Source organism: Agelaius phoeniceus, chromosome 4 (genome assembly GCF_051311805.1).
Source record: "Agelaius phoeniceus isolate bAgePho1 chromosome 4, bAgePho1.hap1, whole genome shotgun sequence".
In the NCBI taxonomy this organism is placed as follows: domain Eukaryota; kingdom Metazoa; phylum Chordata; class Aves; order Passeriformes; family Icteridae; genus Agelaius; species Agelaius phoeniceus.
In genome coordinates, this window is record NC_135268.1 from 54,295,053 (window position 1) to 54,313,361 (window position 18,309).

Here is an 18,309-nt window from a genome sequence, read left to right on the forward strand (position 1 = left end):
AAAATAATCCCCATATTATTATTGCAATACATATCAGAATATGAAAAGAATGTTGGCATAAATTTTTATATTCAATAGCAGGGAATGATGGCCATTGTTAATAGAATAAAACATTGAGAAATATTAATAAAATAACATACCAGGCATAGATAAGTTTATCTCTCAAATACTTTGTTTAAAAAATAATAGGTTTCTATTCTCCACTCAGAGAAGTTTCTGTTATTGACTAACAACAGGAGAAAGTAAAATTACATCTCTCTTTGCCTTCTTTTCATAATGAAAGTTTGCAATGTCATATTCAACTGATAGTGTTACTTTAATATTTCATGATGATGTGAATATCATTGCCCTGCCCCAAAAAAGGACAGATTCTCCTCTTCAAAAAATATGAATTAATGTAAGCAGGACAATTACATAAGAAAACCACTGGCTGTGCACCTGAAATACTTTAAAGACAGTAGGACAGCAGGGCACAAACATCACACACTTTTTGAATTAAGGAGATTTAATTTGAAAACCTTTTCCCAGAATCCTCTCTATGGACTGCACTGCTCTTTATAGCACTAGTGCAATTTCAGAAAAAGACAGAAAAATCCTTGGATCAAGAAAGTAAATCTGCCATAAAATCATACGTGGGGAGAAAACTAACCCTTTGGTGGAAGATAGTCTTGTTTGCATGCAATTTTAGATATGATACACTTTGATTTTTCTTCCCTTTGTGATGAAATAATGCAGATTGCTTAGGAAAAGAACAAGTGCCCCTGCAGGGATCTTCAGGGTTGATTTGTTTATTAGATATAACTAATAAACAGGTTAAAGCAAGCAAGTTGGGGAAGCTTGTATGGGCACACTTGATAGCAAGAAAGTACACAATAATCAGTATAAATTATCAATACTGTTCTTCCTTCACTGCCTTTACATATTACTTTTTTCTATTATCCAAACAGAAGTTTACCCTTATGTCTAAATTTCTTATTTTACATGTTAGAAAAAAGTACAGATTTGAATAATCCATCAAACCAATTTTTTTATTTATTTAGTAAGACATGCTTTTGTCCTTTCTTAAAAGCTGCATAATGGACAGCTTCTTTCAAATGAACAGCAATTAATCTACAATAAAAATTTGCAACTAATATTAATAGAATTTATTACTCCAGTCTACAAGAAAAAAAAAGCAACTTATAAAATACTGATTACTAAAATACATTTTCTTATACAATAAATGCTGACTTTTACATTTATTATGTAAGAAATGTATTATGTAAGAAATAAATGTAAATCTGTGCACAAAAATTGTGTTGGAGCATAAAACCTCTGTGTTTTTTGTAGTAAGGGTTTTGTTCTTATTGCTGTTCCTTACCCAAAAAAAGTAAAGAAGCCCTGAAATATTAAGTTACTGTACTAATATTTTTAAGAAGCAATTTCTTAAAAATTCTAATGTATGCCTTGTTCTAGCATATGCCATGATTTTTTTTTTACTTATTCAAGACATGTGAGTTGGCATTCACATCAAATGCTGTGTTGCTGTTGAGGCAAAAAAGGCAATATAGGTGATGCTGTAGCAATATTCAGAAATACTTAAATGTCTGAATTCATGTTATGCTTGCACTTAAATCCTCTTGTGATCATAGAAATTGTTCCATTTCTCTAAAAATAATTTATAAAATATAAATATAAAATAGAATTTTCAGAACTACAGATGACACGTCATATGGAAGCTTCTAATTCCTTTAAATACCTTTGTGTAGATTTTGGCACACTAAACTTACATTTATGTTTGCTAAAATACATAAGGGATACACTTCCCTTCAAATTTTAGGATTTAAACCTTTTGAAATAATAACTGAATACAGGACTTCTTATACAACAGCAAATTTTAGTATGGGTACAAATAAACATATTCTCTGTAAAAAATTCCTATGTACTGTTCTTTTACAGACTAGGAAGTTTATTTTTTCTTTGTCCAATCCAAGAATAATGGCACACACAATCACTTCCAAAACCCTCATTGGGAAAAAGAGATATTAATAGTTGCATGCAATGGAAACTGGACAAATTTGAATATGTAAATCCATAAAGATTACTAAACGCACATTATGTGGCTCAGGGAATCAGAATTCCCAACTGTTGATGTATAGAAGACTACTTGGAAAACAAATCAGTTTATTTGTCCTGCTATACTGTTTCCTGAGCACTTTATTTTGGCCACCAGATGATCTTTGGTCTGACCCTATACATTACCTAGATCTCCCACAAATAAAGGAAAAAGTATTTTTCACTGAAATTAAGATTAAATACTGAAGGGGTAGAAAGATCTAATGTTGTCCAGAAAATGAAAGAATCTATGATTAAGTAAAACTAACTGGGAAATACAGTATGTTGAAAGGACTCATCGGAACAGAGGAAAAATAAACTTCCGTTGAAGCTTTGCATTAGATTTTTTTCAGAAAAGAGCCTGCCTTGGATGCAAAGGTTGCTAAATATTCCATTCATAAACCAGATGTCTGTTCTTCCTTGAGTCTAAATTTTGGAATGCATTTTGCCTTCCATCTACATTGAGGACTGCGACAGTATCAAAGGGAGTTCTGCAATCTGCATCAGTGGGAGGCTGCCTGAGCTGGCAGCTGGCACGGAAGACTTGGACAAAAGCCTAACTTCCCTAAGTCAGTTGCAAAACCTTCATCAGACTGGAAGTAAATGTTCAAATTATTACTTTTTGAGGGGTGCACAATGTTTGGATCAATTCACAGCATGACAGTGGACATACTGCTTTACTTTCTGATCATTTAGTTCTTCACTTGTCAGTTTAGTATGTTCATATCCACCTCAGTGAATTGATTTGAAATTCATAGATGAGGCAGGTTATATAACTGCAACTGTCTAGATCTCATGAGTATTTGCAGTGAGAACTGACTCACTGAGATGTGTACAAGTGTGCACACCCACATGCACATACAAACTCTTCCCTCCCTGCTTCATCCTAACTGCAGGTGTGTTTTTTTAAAAATCCAAAGTCTTCCTCCACTTTAAATTATTGTTTAAAAACTGATGGAATGTAAACATGGAGTTCCTTTCTTAAAGAGTAATAAAAGAAATCAAAGTTTTAGTTCATGGCATTTCAAGTTATCTGGTATCAATTGGCGATTTTTTAACAGTGGTGTGAACAGTTATTACTGTGTGTATTTTCTTTTTGAGAGCAGGATACTGAAATCAGGAGTGGAGAAAGAAATCCTACAATATGATTTTTCAGAAAAGAGGCATATGCTATTCACTCTGCAGCACAAAAGGAGCTAGAACAAATACAATGGGAAAGCAAGAGAGAATAGGAAGAGACATACAATTCTAATCAGAAAATCAGAAAAGTGCTGAAAAATTTGTTTTTCTACCAATGTGCGGGGGTGGATTTCCAATACAGAAATATGCATTTTTTCTTTGATTCCAGCAGATCCAAGCATATGTTCTCTGAGCAGTTAAAATCCTGATCAAGCAGAAAACCATTCACAGCAAACTCAGGTACTCTTCATGAAGAGAACAGAGAAGTTGCTGATATTTGAACAGTCAAGGAAAATAGACAAGGTATGAAAAATGCTATTCTGTTGTCTTCAATGAGTGCTATTTCTCATTGTATTTGGTATATATTTGGGGCTTTACTTTGCACAGTGGATTTGAAGTACAATGTAAACATAGAATAGTTGATATATAAAAATATATATCAGCACTAGGAATTTGACACAAAATATATTTCCCTCATTTCCATGACAAGTATATATGCATAACACTTCAAAATACAAGTACTTAAAGTACAGGCACAATATAGTTTTGAAACTTAAAGTATTAATGTGCATATAGATTATCAACCTTGTTCCTCTGTTGAAAAAATTCACAGACATACGGGGTAAGGTGATCTAAAGGACCACAGTAAAAGATTAGAAATGGGAAAAAAATCAAGGAGAAAAGCAGTCAATATTTTTCCCAGACAGGTTCCTTGCCTTACATAAGACTGCACTACTGTATCAGGGATTCCTGCACAGTTTGTCTTCTGTCTTACAAGCTAGGCTTTTTTTTTCCTCTTATAAAATGTCTTTTCACAGATCTTATCAGAATGCTATATTCTCAAAAAAAATTGGTTCAAGATATCATTCATCACTGAATATGCATGTGTTCCATAACATTACCCATGTGTGTTGCTAGTGTTACAGAATCCAAAATTCATCATATGCCTAATTATAGGTTAAGATTCATCAGAAACAAGGGTAAGAATTCTTATGTATTTGTATTATATAATAATTTTTGCAACACTTTCTTGTATTTTGGGTTCATGCATGCAGAGTGATATTTAAGAAAAAGTAGAGGTAGCAGCCATGATAGAATAAAAAGAAACCAATCAAACTAAAAAGGAACTGTTACTGTGTAATCATTACATTGAAAACCTTTACTGCCTCTCAGATGGACTACTTACATCAACAATTTCAGGACACAATTTTAAAACAAAATTATTCTCATGCAATTTTAGGACCTGAATTCAAGAGGAAAGAACATTTGAAAATAATGGGAACTGCAAAAATGCAGTCATTCTCTGAAATAAGTCAATGAGTTTGCCATTATACAATAAGGACAGTTAAATCTTCAAGAACATTAAGCTGTGTTATTTGCACAATGAAAAGGAAAATGGATTCTGTAAACATGAGTTCTCTAAATTAATGTATTCTTTTCCTCACACTTTGGTCCAGAGAACAGATTAGGAATCTATTTCACAAGCAAAAGTGAGAGAATGCTCTTATAGATAAAATTAATTATATGTATTAATTGTCAAAATTCACTTCTCATTTTCATCCTTTTGTACGTTAGGAACCCGTTCTTTATACTGATGGTGGAACTTTGACTCTTGCAGTTTAAATCTGAAATTGTAATTGAAAACAGAGCATATTATCAGACTATGTGAACCAAGGTAATGCACTTCTCTTCCCTGGCTTTTATTTCATGTGTCAGTCAGAGAGTAATTTATCTACTGATTTCTTTGTGGGAGTCAAGTAACTGAATCACAAAAATTCTGAGCTCCTTTTTAAGCTCTTCTCCTTACTTTATCTGTGACTTCAGACATCTCACTTCATCTTTCTTTACTCCATTTCCCCCTGCAAAAATGGAATCTGTAAACCATTCCTTTATTTTCCTTCTTTCACAGAGACAGCTGCTCCTCTCCAACCCTATTTGATATTGAAACATGGGCTAACCTAACATTCTGTGCTGCAGATCAAAGACATGTTCATGTAGAAGTACCTGAGCCAGCTTTAAGGCAGATATCTCAGGTGTGGCATACAGTTTAATTAGGACTGCCTGGAAACAAATCTCGAGGGAAGATCATACAAGCCATAACCTGCAGTGCTGCAGTTTCACCACTGTAGGTCCTCTAGCTAAATTAAACAAAAAATAAAACTGATTAGGCTACTACATGCATAAATAAACTGTAGGTATGCAGAAATCAGGGGGTAGGGAGAAGGAATATAATGAAATATTTCTCAGAGTTGCAAGAAACATGAGAGAGACCTAATAAAACCAGAAGAGAAATGAAACAGAACAATGGAAGCTCCGTTTAAAGATCATATCTGTAATTAATAACATAGAAATTAGTATGAAAAAGATGTCTTGTCCATTCTTCAGATTTTGAGAATACATCTTCAGCTATCCCTACCTTTGCTAGAAGAATATTTATAACCTAGGAAGCTTTATAATTCAGAGGAAAGGTAAACTATAAGGAAACATAACAATTCATAGTATTTGAAAACTAAAATAGAATGCTTCCATGCTCTTCTTCATAATGAAAAGGAATAGACACTAAATAGTTAAATAAGAATTTAAAAAAACCAAACCCCAAACATTTTTCTTAGCCTTCAGAGGATTTCACGGTTGAAATTCTTCAGGCCAGTAACTTGTCTTGTGGTAAATTAGTGGGGTTTTAGTACTCTTACTATTATTATGATTTAGAAAATCACATGCTGACTATTAACTGTTGGGGTCAGGAGGAGAAGTAATTCTGGAAGTTTCTGACACAGAGTTTTTCAAAATTTTCTTCTGAGATGTTGTATTAGGCATGGTCAGAACTAGAAAGCTATGACAAAAGACCAGGAAACTAATTTACCATGGTAATGTATTTGCCCTTGATATACAAATATGAATGTAATGGAAATGTTCTTCAGAAAATTATTGTGCAATTTACATTAAGACAGTGCCATTCTAACAGCAAAATCAGAAAAGGCTGCACATATGAGCAGAATTTCTTTGCAAGGAAAGCTCCAAGGGCAGGGGATAAATTAACTCAGAAGTTACTTTTGGTTCTGCAGATTTTACTAATTAACAAGATCTTTGCATACTAAATTTTCACAGTCAATCTGCTAGCATTTTTTTTTCTTCCTTTTTTTTTTTTTTCTCCCACATCTGACACCACAGCTAATCAGCAGAATAAAACTTCAATCTACATCTGACAGTCATGTAGGGTGGTGGGCAATGTTCACCATATTCTAAGAAAATCAACCCCCTTATCCATTTTTTCCACTTTTGCAGTGTTTTATTCTCAACTAAGAAAATGTAAAGAAACTCTTAACAGCAAACAGAAAGTTGAATTTCTTATATACTCTGCCTGCAAGCTGAACCTTTTAAATTTGTAATAGCTATAAAGATTACTTCTTTTCCTTAGTCATCTAGGCTTGAAAAAAAAAAAAAAGAAGGAAACATATTGGAAGATTTCATGTACTGTGCTGAAGATTATTATTTCAAATTCTAAAATTAAAGGAAATCCAAAGCAATTAGTTATAACTGCATTGTTTCACACCAACTGAAATTAAATGGTAAATATTTGAAGTAAAAATTGATAACCAAGATCATTTCCAAAATGCTGTTTCCATGAAGAATCTTCATAAAAATCCACTATAAATCCTGATTAAAACCTAACCTAGCCAAACATTGCAGATTACCTAGATTCCAATTAAATGTGACAAATGAACGCTTGACAGACTTCAATTTCAATTCTATTTCTGTCAGAATGATCCATTAATATTGAAGACTACATTATCAGAATTTGAACAATTCAATTGTTAAAATACAAGTGGACTTAAGAATCATATGACAGAAAACTCTCACTTAAGTATCGGGTAATACATGTATGAAGGAACAAAAGTACATTCCATCCTGTTCCATCATTATTTATAGATTATTCTTAACATGAATTTCTGGAGGTAGATGACATGCCACTGTTGAAATCTTGTCTTTAAAATGTGACAGCAAAATCCAGAAATCTGTACAGTGTAGTTTTCACCACAATATCACCCAGCTGTTAAAGGTCTCTGTTCAAGGTTTTATAAAGGAGGAAATCCTGATTCTATGCATGTCTTACTATGCAAAATTTTTTTACTGGAGACTTTTTGTTCATTCACCTTGAACTAATGTATTTATTTACCTCTGTGTTTCTATGTATTAATTTTAGAATACTATTTTCAAAACCAAATCCAAGAAATTTATCCTACCAAATATAAAATAAACTATTTTCAAAAAAAGAAGCATGTAAAATATTTTAGTTATTAGAATGCAATTCTAATTTTTGGATCATTATGAAAAATTATTTTGCTTTAACTTATGACATTGCTCAAGCACTTTTTGTTTTCAGTTGCACTTCAGTTAGTGTGATTTTCTTTTTTCATTGTCTACCAAATAGATTAAGAATTATATTAATTTTTGATTCTACAGTTTCTCCAGCATGGATCATGCATATCTTATGTTAAAACAGTTTCTGAATTCAGAATTTCATGTCTACAAATTCTCTGCATTGCTGGATTTCCAAGAGAATTGACAAGTTGTTTAATTTTATCATCCTAACCACAAAATCTCACTACAAAACAGAAAATAAAATAATCAGCCCAATTTAGGTACAAACTCCACAAGCTTTTTTTCTGACATTTTTTCCAGGAATACCATTATCACTTTTTCCCCCTACCACATCCCCAGAAAAATGAAATGTAATCAAATATATTCATATAAACAACCAAGGAAAATATATAAATGCAAACGTATAAACATATATGACCTAATATAACTTTAGATGGATAATACTATCTTCCTTTTTAGTCAATAAATTTTTTTGCTATTGGGATATACAATTCAAGCATATGTAGAATTCTGTAGCCATTCTTCAGCAATGCACACTAGATTTGGAAATATCTTACCATAAAAAATAGCATAGTTTTAATGGGTTGACATGTCTATCTCAGATAAGACAAAACCCCAACAATTATTCAGTATTGAAATCTCTGAAAAACTAACATGCACTTAGCCAAACTAATTCATTCATTCTATAACAAAAAAATACACCACCCTTCTTGCATGTACCCACCTTTTACAATTGAATTAGAAAACCCATTATTTCTTTGGTTATCAAAGAAATGTTTGACATGTATTAGTTTATTTTGTTGTTTATGGGCAAATGAAAATACAATGAAGTCAGTCTCTGACTTCATAAAACTTTAGATCAAGGCCAAAAAGTGGAAAACAGTGAAATATTCCTGTTTTATAAAATAAATTTCAAAATTAATAAGTCTTTTTGGCTTTTAAATCCTGAATAGTTTTAGATAGAAAGAAAAAGCAACCTAACCTGAGACTTATATTAACATTTTTTTGGTTTTTAATAGTAGGAGAATTACTATGGAATAAATAATTATTTAACATTTTCCCCTTCTACTTAAATGGGCCCTGAATTTAAATGAAATGTTGTAAAATGTTGTCCAAAATAAAATGTGAAGAAAAGGAAAGTAATATTCTTCTATTCTGAATAATGAAGAATGGACCTGACATTGTGTTTTATTTTGAAAACAGTCTATATAACATGTTTGGGGAAAAGAGAATTCTCTAGAGTGGGGTTTTAAAATACTATTTTCTTTTCCTAATGCTGTATATATCACATTCTGGGAAATTTCCTAAGTAGGTTTTGAGTCAAAAATGGAAGAAAATGAGGATATATATGTCCTTTATGGTCTTTTATCTAAAATGAAAAGTATATAATTTTATTCAATTGCCATTTCCCCAGACCTCTACTGATATTTTTTTCAGTGTTTTAACTGTTTCTGCAGTATAGATTTTAAGTAATGTAAAAAAAAAAAAAAAGCTGTTTTAATTAGTGGTGTTATGTTCCATTATTTTGTATACCTGCATTTTAACAAACTTTAAAATCAAGTAATTTCAATATTAATTATTTAATGTATTTATTTATGGTTTTGGACTGACCTTTCCAAAGTCTACTTAGTATCACTTGCTAGTGAGATTATGTGTGTGAATGTTGTGTTTGCCCCTACCATTTTCCATATGCTCTGCCTCACCAACACTGCCATCCGGCGTAGTCCTTTCGTAGTTGTCCTCTGGGAGTGGAAGGGCACCCAGTCTTGGCCCTGATGAACTCTTACTGCTTGGTGTTTCTGACTCCTCCAGACCGCTGTCATAGCAACTCTGCAATGACCCTTGATGCGGGTCCTGAGGCTGACTCACAACAGAAAACGTCACTCTACGAAACGGCTGCAAGAGAAAAGAGTCTGAATGTCACTGCAAAGTTCAGTCTTTGAACAACTGATTCTCAAAACATGACTTAAGCAAACTAATATTTTAACATTTACCAATTAAGCAATTTTGTCTACATTAAAGCAAACAGAAAGTACAGCTCTTACATAAAAGGCCACTGGACAGACTATGCATGGAATTTTACTGTAATACATGGTCAGAACCTTCAGATAGTTTATCATAGCCTCCTTTCAAATGGCTTCATGGGCTAAGAGAGCTGGTTATAATTATTTATAAATTTTGTACAGCTTCTCTATCAATCAGTAGTAATAAGTTTATCAGAATTAATATCAGACTTCATAAAGGTACTTTACAATGTGTGCACATGTATGTGTGAGGTTGTGTGGGTGGGTAAAAGTGCTCATCTGTAAACTATATTGTGGCTATTATGAACATAGCAACAAACCCAGAAGATTTCTATAAAATCACTACCTGTGTTTCTGATAGCTAGTTAACATGGGAAAGGAGGGGGGAAAAAAGGAAGAAAAAAAAAAGGAAAGGGACAAAAAAGTCTCTTAGGTCCTTTGCCGTAAAAGCCAGTGCCTGGAGACAGGGTGTGTTGCCAGCTGACTTAATAAAGCCTTTAAAGTACTGCAAGCACAGCTGACACAACACGCTTCCACTGGGACTGTACAAACATGGATTGTTAGAGATTTGTATTCATTCAAAATGACAGATATTGCTGTTGCTCTGGAAGCCTACATGCTGAACTCTGGCACCAACGAGAATCCCAGGAAATGGAAGAGTCAATCCTTCACATTTCAGAGGATGCTGAGGACATGCAGGATTTTCAGTGAGAAGTTGGTGGATTTTCATAGCATTTAAACTACACTCAAGCACAATAATACATTTAAAATAATTTAATGATACATTTGGAGAACTGCAGAAAAATGTTTGTTGTTCTAGAAAACCTTCTAAAAAAAAACACCAATAGATTCATTTTATAAGTCACCACACAAATTTTCCTGTGTTTAAAATGGAGTGTCTACAGTGCTATCCTTTGGATTCAGATGTGCTTCAAGCCCTGTGTTAGATTGAGACATAGGCATACATCACTCCCACTGGCAACTGTAGTCACTATAGGATGGCAGTATATATTCAGGCCAGAAGGGAGAAAACAGCAACTGCAACCACTCACACAAGCCCTGAAGAACAGAAGTCCACATGAGCTTTACAAGTAGAGGGGTAGGTGGAGGTAGTTTCATTTTGAGGGTACAAAATTCTTTTGAGGGTACAAAACTTTGAAAATACCAAGGTAGTTAGTGCTGATGGTAGACAGGCAGGACAACAAATATAATGCTAAACCTTCCTGGCATGAGTAGGTCAAAAGTTTAAACAGGTGACAGTTACCAGAAATACTTTTACTGTAACTGTTTGATGGACCAAAACTTCATGCATTGAGATGCTATAATCTGCAACTATACATCAATTATTACTTAGTTATGAGCCAATGACACAAACTGTGAATCTCAGAGATTTCAATTCACTTAGAACATCCCATAGATTATTCCTGAATATCATACTATTCTAGCAGTCACATTTGGATCAACTGAGCTGGGAGAGAGGCCCTTTGGCATCTACGCACATCAAACTCACACAGTCATACTAGGTTTCCTTCCTGGCTCAACACCAATTTTCCTATAGCAGAGTCTCAGATGTCTCAATCCTTGAAATAATTTAGTCTTGATGCAATAACCATATAAAAGATTAACAGCTTGAGCTGGTACCTCTGAGGAGAGACCCTGAACAGAGAAAATTCTGGGCTTTATACTTTCATAGTCTAAGCACATGGAAGTCTTGGGCTCTTCAGCTTCTGTCATGTCTCTGAGTGTCTGGTCATCTGAATGGGCACAGGTCCCCATCCCCTTTATTATGCAAAGGGTTTGCACTCAATCACCTTTTGCTTGGGGCTCAAAACGCCCAGAGCTCCCACTGCAGCTGCTCACCAAGCTACCTCCACTGAGTGTATTCCTCAATACCAGAAGGACTTTGCATCATCTACAGTTCCTGCAAGAGCAGTGATGTAACTTAAAATGGGAATTAGGAAAAAAAAGAAAAAAGCCATCAAATATTTGGAACTTTATGTTCCATTTCTTATTGATTTCTTGGAAATCAGACTCAACTAGATCACAAGAAGAGAACACCTTTTTATCACATCTGTGTCTACCACAAGAGTAATAGCAAAGTTATCTAAAATAAGCTCTGGAACAAGCTATAAAAGATTCAGGAGCATCCTGTTCATTTTCAGATATTCTTTGAAAGTTACATGCCTTACCTAATTGGCATGTAAGGAAGAGATGTGACAGATGCAAAGTTTGACTGTTTTATAGCTCAGGCTGAAAATTCCCTAAGAACATCACTATATATCCTTGAAACGAAAAGAAATGTGATGTACTTTTACCAAGTTATTAATAATAGCTTTTTAAACAGATATGGGTGTTAATCTTGCTTTTCTCTTAAGTGCTGTACTGAATAGGAATTATCTAACCCAAAACTAACACACAGAGTATTCAGTTCAGTAGAGCCAGTTCAGCCCTTTCCACAGAATATCAATGAGAATAACATAATGATGATAAAATTCTTTCTGAAAGAATGATGCGCATGTTAATGGTTATTTTGCAGGATTCATTACACTTCTACTTTCAGCATAAACATCAGAATTCTGACCTTTCTATTGCACTACCTCTGAGAATCAGACCTTCTCAGGCAAATGTATTACAAATTTGGAATGCATCCAGCCTCATGGAATAACATCATGGCCTGTCCTTTTCCAATAAAAAGAAATAGACTTGGATTATAATATATGTCTGTTACCTGCAGGGTTAGAAACCCTCCATGTGATTAACATACAGAATTTTAAGAACAAAATAATTAAATATCTGTATTGCAGTTGACTGTTTCCCACGTCTTCATCTCTGATATGCAAATTACCATATAGTTTAGACAGTATAATCTGGATAAACTTTTGTTAGAGCAGAACTATCAGTTATAAAAGATACTGAGTTTTTATATACTTGGAATATTTGGGCTAAATGAATTATGGCACCTCATTTTTACACCGAAAAAACTAGGACATCTTAGAGATAAATTTGATAAAAACACAGTGGCATGGGGGTGCTCTAAAATGCCTCTGAAAAAACCCTGTATATGCATGTACTTGTTACTGTTCATGAAACTCATATTAGTCCTTTAATTGTTACTAATAAGAGCATTCAAGTTAAATGAGTTTAAATCCCTACGAACTTAGTTATGAACACTAGAATACTAATACATAGTAAGTACTACTTATGCAGTAGTTTCTCTGAATGCAATAAGACCCCTCCAAAACCAAGAACTTTCTTCATATACTCTAATCTTCTTTTATATCTGTAAAACAGTTGTGGTTTCACGTAAAACTGCATATTAGCAAAATAGGCAAGAGTGAAAAATTATAAATACCAACATTAATGTTTCCAAAAAGTTATTGGTAAAATGCTGGTCTTCTTATGTGTTTATTGCCATGAAAAAAACAAGGACAGTAAGCTCCACTTTAACAAGTGAAGACAGAGTATATACTAAATTTTGTTCTAATATTTATAAAATTACACCAGTAATTTCTAAGAAAAATGGACATGAGAAATTTCAAAGTGTTTTGTGGAGTCGTGGGTTGGTGACAGACACATTGACACGATGTTGCAGCACGGGCAGATGGTAGATTGCTGCAACCTTCCTGAAGCATCCCCATGAGGAGAGCACTCCACCAAGCACACAGCAAATACCACACACATGCAGTGACTGCTTCTCTAAGATGGCAGAAGCAGGAAGGGTTTTTGTACAGGTTTACAGTGGTAGTTTATTTCATGTACATGCTGAAAGGGTCCAGGGACAAAAACAGGGAGAGGTAGAGGGTCCAGGACTATATACTGGTAAATAGGGGTGGAGCCAACAGCAACAATCAATCACCTGAAAGTGTGAGTAGGAAAAGGATTACAGTGACCAATAGGGACACTAAAGGGTAAATAGACAGGGTACCAACGAGGGTAGAAAGAACAAAGAAACTGCTAGAACTTTGACCATATGTGGTTAACAGGCAGTTGAACAGCCACAGGGGGAGGGCACTGGGGTTGGTTGACAGGAGTCCATGGGAGGGATTAAAGTTCTGGGGGACATTCTTCCAGAGCATAGCCCCAGGAAGTCTAGCAGGCCCACAGGCCTCCACAGCACTGAGTCCTCAGCAAAAAGCAATAAGTTTCATCTGGATGTCCTTTTTGTAGGGGTTTTGGATTTCCTCAACTCAGATAGCTGATTGGATGGGACCTTTCTCCACCCAGCTCTCTGGCCAGAGCTGTATCTGGATCTCTGCTAGAAGAGGGTTGGCTGAGGTCTTTGCTTGGGTTTGAATGCAACCTTTCCCTGCCTTACTCAGGGACTTGTTTTCTTCTAGGTTGATTGAGTTTAAGGGGCAGCTTCAGGTCAGCTGCAATGCGTCATCTGAGTGCTGACAAATTAAGGCACTAACCTATGAGGGGACAGGGTTATGTTTAGTTTTATTGATTTTCAATGCATTACATTAAGACAGCTGTGTCTACCACCACTGTGAATCAACATGGTTGAGTAACTTTTACCCAAAGTCCACAATTGTTCAATTTGTCTATCCCAGCAAAAAAGCAACATTAAGCCTTTATTAGTCTTTTGGTAGGGACTTACACTATTCAGGTTTAGTAAGAAGACTGTAAGTTTAATAAGAAGACTGTAGGTTTGATGATTTTCACCCTCAGAAAACTGATATCATCTTTTCTGAGAACAGCATATGGAGTTCTTCCTAAATGTATCTGATCCTGAAGGTGAACAGATCACAGAGAAAAGATACACCTTTGCATTATATCTCAGTGATAAATCCCCATTTCTTCCTTGTTTCATCTGTATTTCTTAAATGGGATAGTAGTTTCCTTTCCACTCATCCACAGAACAAAAAACACTGCAATGCCAAAAACATACGCTTCCTGATATCTATAGTAACTGAGCTCTATTAACTTATTCTATGGTATAGAGTTTATCTTAACCTGTATTAAATAATTCATCCCTATCCAAGATGGAAGCTAAAATTATATTTTCAATACATGAAGAACCCTAGTTTTGGAGGTTGACATTAGGGACAGAGTTTGGCTAGACTTGGTAAAAAGCAATATATCCATATAGCTCCATAAGGCTTAATTGTGACACTTTTTTTCACCATTGTGATAGAGATTTTTTTTTCCTATCCCAAAGTTTGAAGTTTTGCATTGTAATTCCTGATAGTTCACACTGCTCTTGGGTTATATTCTTTCATAGTTTCTGTATGTCAGTTGCTATTAACATTATAAACATGGTTCAAAAATGTTGGTGCATTTGGACTGTAGTAGCAGGGTGCCAGAGTAAACCTTTTTTATGTTTAATTGTTTAGAGAACTAAACTTGCAACCATCAACCATTTCTAAGCCAATTGCTCCACAACTTATTCTGTGTACAAAGTGTGCACGCTAAAGTATAACTATCTTAACTACTTAACACTTGGACAAAAACAGTAAGGCTTCCAGGCCTTCCTGTGGTCACAATATCTACATTGCAAAACCATAAGGACTGAAAACATTTTCATAAACTGTAAAACTCAGTCCAAGATGCAACTTAACATGTAGAGAAGCATAAAAAAATAGCCTAAATTGCATAGTAGTATGTTTAGTATAGCAAGCTATATTTCTACAAGTATTTCTACCAGTTTATTCGTCATTGGCTTGGACATTACCCAAGGAACATTACCCTGGAACATTAGGAATTAAGGATCTTCTTTTTCCCTACTTTCAAATCAGATGACTTTCCACTTTAACAATGTATGATATTTTGGGGTATTTTCAGGAATTTAAGGTGGCCTAAGAGCTAGCTGGGGATCATCTAGTCCAACTCTTCTGCTCAAAGTAGAGTTGGCTAGATACTTTGCTTAGTGATCTGATCAGTCTGGTTTTTAGTATCTTCAAGAATGGAGACTCCACGGCCTTTCTGAGCAAGATGTTCTGCAGTTTTTCAACTCTAGCAGTAAAGGAGGTTTCTCTTAAGTTTCAATGGAATTTCTGTATTTTCTGTTTGTACCAAGCATTAAAAGCAATGGTGATGAGTCAGGCCTAAATAATATTATAATTCCTGTAAGCTTCAGAAAGTCAATCAATGTCAAGCAAATTGTAAGAGTAATACAGTGACTCTGAGGTGTGTATAGGGCAGACCTGGAAAACAGGCGGAAGAGATGCATCAACTGATCAAATAAATTCAAAGTGTTTCTTTAGCACTTGAATTTTGATACAACATGTCATTATCCTTTTCTTTCTATTCATTCTTAATTGCTGGAAGCTTGTTGGAAGACAAACAAAATATTAATGAATGATTCCTATTCTGCTTGAATAGTTTCAACCCACACAACTCTTTTCCCTATTCAACTCACATATTTCTACTGTTCTAAACTTCTGTCATTGTAGTTAATATAAAATTGGCAGGAAATTAAATTAAACAGGCATTATTTTTTTCAATGGGAAGACTGAAACACCTGAGAATAGTATTAGAGTAGCAGGCTAAAAGAGGAGAAAGATGCTGATAAGAAAAATGATTTTTTTTTTTTATTTAGCCAAGTGCAGTGACAAATGTAACTTTAAACAGGACTTAAATAAAATTTTAAAAAATATTGATATTACAGCTCTGCAGCAGACATTGCCTGTGATGAACTTGTCCTAGGGTGACGTTATGATGCTTGTATCCCCATTCATGTGTTCTGTTTATGCTGGATATTATGTTCTGTGCCTTTAAGACTGGCTCTGAAGAGTGAAAGTTTTGTTTGGGTTTTCTTATCAGCCTGGCGGGACACAGACAGGCAGTACTTAGTGCTGCTTTTGCTTTCTTGCTTTTGCTTTTTGCTGTGCTCTATGTCTTGCTCTTGCTTCTGCTTTGCTTCTGCTTGCTTTTGCCTCTGCTCGTTAGCTAGTTCAGCTAAACTGTCCAATTTCTTCCTGGACGGTTTCTCCTTTCCTTTTTTCGACCATCTCGAACCTGCTCCAGACTGGGTCCTGGGAACACCAAGAGTCTGCACCTTGTGGCCTGCAGCAGCAGCCCCAGCGCCGGAGGGACTGAGAACAGAGTGACCACCACCCCCAAGAGAGACTTTCTGAATTTGTCATCTCTTTTCAGAGTGTTGCCATCCGGTACTGTTCATTTTGTGTGCTGGGGGTGCTGTGCCTGTTAATAAACAGGTTCTTTCCACTCCTCTCCGAGGAATCCTTCCCGAACCAGCTGGGGGGAGGGCCCGTGTGAGTTTGCTTTCTGGAGGGGCCCTCCTTTGGAAATTCTCTACCAAATTTACCCTAAACCAGGACAGAACTGTAATTAGCTAATTTTCATTTATTTTGGTTTCACTTTTATTAACTTTTCTTGTAGTAGTGGTATTCTGGTCATGAACCAGAAGTGCATTTTTTTGTTCTGTAAAAAGTTGAAATACGCATCCACTAATATCTATTTGTTTAAGCCCAAGGCTACATGTTAAGATCTGCTATTCAGGGATAATATTTCATAATTCATTTTACATGATGAATGTCATATTGTAACATTAAAACATACTTTTTTCCTTTTAAGTTTCATGTTTTTCTCAAATATACTTTGTTTTCTGTTACTTCCCTCTCTGAATTGCGACAAGGACTTCTGAGCAGGCCAAAATTATTTTTATTCACCTAGGTACATTCATTAAGTAAATTCCCAATAATATTTGTCTCTAAGTAAACAAATAAAAGGCATCCCTTAATTTCAGTGAATATCACCAAAGAACCAATAATATGAAGAAATCTCTTGCTCAAAGATACTCTCAAAGATACAATACTTTTCTGTGCCAGAATCTTTATATCAAAATACAACAGACAAGCTCTTTTAGAAAATTTAGACAAAATCTTAGAAGGCTTGTAGGCCAATATTCTTAGCATATCACAAGAGTTCTTGCTAGCTATTGAAATGTGAGCATAAAAAACCCAAGAATAAATGAGAATCTGCATCAGAGACAGTCAAAATAATTTTAGCATACTCTTTTGACTGCTCATAAAATGTATTTTTGTTATCACTTCTGTGTCCAATTGTTTGAAAATTATAAACACAAAGCATCTATGACGCTGAGGTGCTCTCCTATTTTTCTGCTGCAAAATTAAATAGATGAAGTAGCATCCTAGACCAATTACAACATGAATTAAGATTTTTATCATATCTCCTTCAATTTTCTTAAAACAGAAGGTTTTCCTATATCTTTCATGAAGACTAAACAGAAATTCAGTGTATCTAGTATTTTTTTCTGAACTCAATGCATAAGATTCCAATATTCTACTCTTTCTAATAATTTCCCTTGAAATCTTCTGAACACTTCTTTGACTAAAATCTATTATTAAAACACTATAAAAGCCTTCTTTTAGCTAAGTGTACAATATCTGGTACTATTCACTGCTTTCACATTCTTGGCTTACGTTCTCTCAAACTTTTCTGTGATATTATCTTTTGCTGGAATATTTGGGGAGCCTTTCTTTCCTGGAGGAGTTTGTTTTGTTTTCTTTGGTTTTCAGTAGAGAATATGCTGCCTGAAACTACTCCAGGGATATTAGTTCACAGCGTGTTGTGTCTCTCAGCTCCTGTCTTTCAGCATGAGAAATCTTTATCTTTGCTCTGCTGTTTCACTAAAGTCTTTAAC

The 18,309-nt window shown here is 34.7% G+C and overlaps 1 protein-coding gene across 5 annotated transcripts in view; it reads right to left on the bottom strand.

Moving 5' to 3' along the window:
• Positions 1-18,309, bottom strand: part of PCDH7 (protocadherin 7) — a 267,309-nt gene that overhangs the window by 133,316 nt on the left and 115,684 nt on the right. For 2 of the 5 annotated variants that reach the window (XM_077177634.1, XM_077177632.1), the window contains one exon: positions 9,336-9,552. The exons of 1 other annotated variant lie outside the window; for it this stretch is intronic. In XM_077177634.1, coding sequence (XP_077033749.1) covers positions 9,336-9,552 — 217 coding nt within the window. The remainder of the gene's footprint in view (positions 1-9,335; positions 9,553-18,309) is intronic. 2 more of the 5 variants (XM_077177636.1, XM_077177635.1) reach the window with 2 other exon arrangements.